This window comes from Lygodium microphyllum, unplaced genomic scaffold, assembly GCF_053477565.2.
Source record: "Lygodium microphyllum isolate KBCC unplaced genomic scaffold, Lygodium_microphyllum_v1.1.10 scaffold_547, whole genome shotgun sequence".
Taxonomy (NCBI): Eukaryota; Viridiplantae; Streptophyta; class Polypodiopsida; order Schizaeales; family Lygodiaceae; genus Lygodium; species Lygodium microphyllum.
Window position 1 is genome coordinate 1 of NW_028229993.1, and position 4,862 is coordinate 4,862.

General features: G+C 41.2%; 1 protein-coding gene across 1 annotated transcript; it reads left to right on the top strand.

Moving 5' to 3' along the window:
• The first annotated feature begins 869 nt into the window (after window positions 1–869).
• On the top strand, window positions 870–4,564 carry LOC148008022 (uncharacterized). Its single transcript, XM_087674522.1, has 2 exons — window positions 870–1,248; window positions 1,341–4,564. Exons 1-2 carry the CDS (start codon window positions 1,105–1,107, stop codon window positions 3,285–3,287), a joined length of 2,091 nt encoding a protein of 696 aa, XP_087530648.1. The 5' UTR covers window positions 870–1,104; the 3' UTR covers window positions 3,288–4,564.
• Window positions 4,565–4,862: the final 298 nt, after the last annotated feature.

The window sequence follows — 4,862 nt, forward strand, 5'->3', positions numbered from 1 at the left end:
ACATAGATACATATATATGTGCATGTACACACATATATACAAAGCATATGAAAAATAAGAAGATGCAAAATTGAAAAAATGTATGTGTGTATATGTATACACACACATATAAACATGTACATATGAGAGTGAGAGAGAGGGGGGGAAAAGGAGAGAGAAAAAGAAAGAGATAAGAGAAAATTAATGAGAGAAGAGTATGCATACTCATGAAATCACATAAACACATGTACACTCGCATACATCTAAACATATATATGAGTGAGAAGAAATGGAGAGAGAAATCATAAAGGAGAGAGAATGAAAACACAAGTAAAAATACACACTTATAAACATGCACACACCCCACATATATAGATACATACATCCACACAATAATATTTACATGTACATATATGCAATGCATACACGCATGTGTATACACATACACACATGCATACATAACATGCACACGTATGAGATGAAGAATGATGATAGATATGAGAAAGAAAAAGAAAGGAGAACAAATAAAAATGATGAGAGCAAGAAAGATGACACACATTTATGAGACCGCACAAATAGACACGCGTATTCAACACACACACACACACACACACACACACACACACACACACACATATACACATATATATGCACAAGCATACATACACGCATATATATGTGTATATGTGTGCCAAAGATTTCGAAGTTTGGATTATGTTCCTTTTATCAACCTCCCATGAACCCTCTTGCCACATGAAACACGCTTTTGAACCCCAGTGCAAAGCATCGGATGAACATTAGCGTGAAACGGCAGTAGAATCTAGGTGTGTAGAGTGCCAAGTGTATATAAATCACACATACATAGACAATTGGCCTTTTTGTAACTCAGCCACCTGCGAACCTTCTTGCTACATGAAATGTGCATTAGGCTGCAAAGTCCCACGATTATTAAGACCGGTCCTTCCAACCCCCGGAAACCTCAAAAGAACATAGTGACACTAGCTAGAATTACACAAGTTAGTATGATCCCTCTAAGGTTCTCTGAACGTACATGGTGCAGGTGGTGCAAAAACCTGTGTGATTTAGGGTTTTGGGAGTCTTGGTGAAGCTCTGAGGATCGGGGAGATGCAGCTGCGCAGGCCTGTCGGGCGTCTATTACTGCTGCTGGGACGCCGTAACTGCAAGGGCAACGTGCTGCTTGGAGAATGCATGGTGGCAAAGTTTATCTCCTCTCACATGCCTCGTACTGTGCCGTCCTTCCACATAAAGGTGAGAACAACATCTTCCATAGCAATACACTCTGTTCCTCATTTCCTTATCTTCTTAACATTGTGAAAACATTATGAACTTCCTGCTTCTAGCAAGCGGGGCTTTCTATCTCCCATAGAGCTCTCAGCAGCTTGGGGAATGAGGTCCCTGACACCGTTGACATGGAAGACTCGAGTGAGAATGCTGTAACAGTGGATGGAAGGCCGTCTGCTTCGGATTTTCATAGTATCGTTCGAGTGTGTGAAATTTTAGAGGAAAATGCCTGGGGAGACGAGGTGATCGCACGCCTGAAAGCTCTAGATTTCCCTTTCAATTCTTCCGTTGTTGTTAATGTCTTAAGAGCGCTCTCCTCTCCTTTGGTTGCTGTGGAGTTCTTCAACTGGCTGACGCTCACAGGCTTCGAGCAAGATGTACACACATACGGAACTGCCATTAATGTGCTGGGAGCTGCAGGGCTTCTGGAAAAGATGCAAGGACTGGCTGAGGAGATGCGGAGATCAGCACTAATGCTGGATGCTGATTTGTATGAGAAAATGGTGTTTTGGTCTTCTAAACATGGCGATGCATCTCGGGCATCTTTTTTCTGTGATAAGATGAAGGAGGATGGGTATTCTATGTCTGTTTCTACTTATACCAGTATGTTTGATCTTCAAGTGAGAGAAGAGAAATACGAGGAAGCTGTGACTGTGTACCTCCAAATGGTTGAGGAAGGTATTTCGCCAAATTCTCAAACTCTTGCTTCGCTTACACACAGTCTGTTAGATGCAGGTAAGCTAGAAGCAGCAACATCTGTCTTCACTTATTTAACAAGGCTGAAGATCAAACCCTCCAAGGAAACGTTGGCTTCTCTGATGGCAGCCTGTGCCAAGGTTGGTAATCTGGCCATGCTTCATGAATTTGGAGAGAATGTGCGAAAATTCTATGCATATCCTGGCCGAGTTTTCTGCAATATGCTGGCTTCCTTACACAGAGAACGTCGTAAAGAGGCAGAAGTTTTAGCAGCAGAGCTATGGCCCGACTTGTCTGCTGAAGAGAGGTTGCTCAGGATTGACAATTCTGGTAATGTTTCAGTTTGTCAACCAGCTGTTAAGACTGATCTCTTGGAAGAACTCGGACACTTAGAGTTATCTGACACGAAAGTCCGCATCTCTCTTCCACAAGTTGCACATTTTCTTGAAACAGAAGGTTTCAAGGAGTTTGATCAGCTAAATGTGCACTGGACCAGTGGCAATGTACATTCTATCTTGGAGCTGCTTGAAAGTCCTGGGGTAGCATGGGAACTTTTCCGACATTTGAAGGCTAAATCTGAATTCAAGCACGACCTGCGTAATGAGATCTATATGCTGCATAGACTGGCAAGAGCTTCCCAATTTTCTGCATTCAAAGAGCTTCTTTGTGACATCCAGTCCAGAGGTCAGCAGCTATCATTGGAGACATTGAATGCTTTCATTAAGGACTTTGGAGTGACCAAAAACTCCAAAGCTGCATTGTGGATCTTTAATTACCTTAAGAAATCAAATTTACAAGCTGATGAGGTGACCTTCAATAATTTAGTTCAAGCTTTGGCAAGGGACGGGAATCCAGATAAGGCACTTGATTTGTCTATTGTGATGCAAGATCTAGATATTGTTCCAGACATTGAGACTTATACGTCAGTTATTCACTCCCTGGGGCTAGCAGGAAGATCTGATGATACTTGGCCTGTTTATCAAAGAATGCTTTCTGCTGGTTGCAAACCGAATACAAATACCTATACTGTTTTACTGAGTGTCATGGATGTTGTTGGTGATACTGGCTTTGCTGCCAAGTTGTTCAAGGAGATGACTCAAAATGGAGTGGAACCTTCAGAAGCTACTTTAGGCATTATGGCAAATCTATGGCAAAAAGCTGGCAATCTTGTAGAAGCCCAGAAGCTCGAAACACAGAGGAAGTTTTTATTCTCCAAGAAGCGGGAAGAGTTTTCGCAGAAGATTTATGAAGTTCTTATTGAAGGCCTGATAGAGCAAGACAGGTCTCCTTCACTTCTGTGTTTGGCTTGAATGAAACGCTGTAGGGCCAAGTTCCTCATTGGATGCCCCAGGTGTACTGCCTGAAAGTTTCATAAGCTGCAGGTCCAGAGCATGCAATGTTCTTCTTGAGAGAGCATTACAGTTATTTATCATTTTTGTCCAACTTGAGAAGCACCATGCTGGATCTAGCCTTGCACAACTTTTGGAGTTCCAAGAAGCGCAGTCAAGTTTTCAACTGTTGTCAGTTGTTTAGGAAGACATACACTGGCGCTTATGAACCAGACTGATATAGATGAGCAGAATGCATTGCTCTTGCATAGCGAATTTCAAGTGTATTCAAAGGTTTGAATTTTTTTTTTTCGCTTGGATTAAAAATGGTTGAAATTAAAGAAATTATCATTGTGGGTTTTATTGTACAGGCTGGGGCCAGGTTACAGGTAGTCCGTCTTGGTTTCCTTAGAAAACATGAATGCTGCTTGAGAATACTTTTTCTGGCATCTCTTTGATATGAATTAATGGGAGAGTACTATTCGCTTTCAACCATGGAAGCCATGATTATTGATTTACTATAGTCCATGAAGCTGCTATTTGATGGTTATGCTCAAAGTCTGGCTAATGTGCATGTGAAGTGGATACCAATGTGGTTGCAGGAATTAGTACTTGGATAAATCTCTACAATAGTCGGTAATACAAGTTAGGGTCTAAATCAACTGGGACCCTTGTGATTTGGCTTATCGAGGTGGTAAATAATGCCTAGATAAGCACAAGCACAGCTAAACCAACTTATAGCTGCCATTTCAAGTTGAATTGGCTGTATTTCTAATGTATAAAGAGTGTTGGCTCTACAAGGGTGCAAGAAAATGTGGCATATGAGCAAGGAGCACATGGTCATCATTTTATGCAGTGAGGATTATATCAAGCTTTTCAGTATTTCAGATTTAAAATTTGGACATCTTCAATGATGGCAATATTGAGGTCAAGCCCCTCTCGACAACTTTAGTAGGTGGAGAATTTTTGTTGAAGGTGCAGGTTTCAATGCATGATACCTTGGCTTTGACAGAGGCAACAAATTATCTTGAACTAAAATGGCTTAGGGTCCCCATAGAATATCTAATATTGCTATAGGCATATTGATTAATGGTTCTGTGTAGTTGTAGATTTTTGGTCTGCACCCATAGCTAGGACATTACCGATAGTATTGGGATTTCCTCAGTTTTTGTTAAGTGCAAGGTATTTTCTGCACCTGTAATTGATTTAATGATTCTATTGGGCCTTTCTGTGAAATGGTTCAATGCTTGCCTTTCAAATATTTGTGTAGACAATATTTAGCTTCATTTCTTTGCAAATGACGATGCAACATGCTGGAGGAAGATGGTGTTGAGATTTAAGTTTGGCTGTCAACATTTGAGAGGGAAAATGCACCAGTGGTCTTCATGCAGGCTGAGTGGTAAGGTGGTGGTAACCAAGTACAAGATTTAATCAATGATAGTTTGTAATGCTTTAAACTTCTTGGTCTCCCAAAAAGCTTGGGACACATGCACACACGTGTGCTCTCTTGCTACATCTCTCTACTTAATAATAATCGTGCCTCGGCCTGCATTGCTA

What these genes read in the sequence shown, in the direction of transcription:
- LOC148008022 (XM_087674522.1), top strand. Translation starts at nt 1,105, where the DNA reads ATGCAGCTGCGCAGGCCTGTCGGGCGTCTATTACTGCTGCTGGGACGC. An exon ending in TGCCGTCCTTCCACATAAAG is followed by an intron (nt 1,249 to 1,340) that starts GTGAGAACAACA and finishes TCCTGCTTCTAG; the next exon opens with CAAGCGGGGCTTTCTATCTC.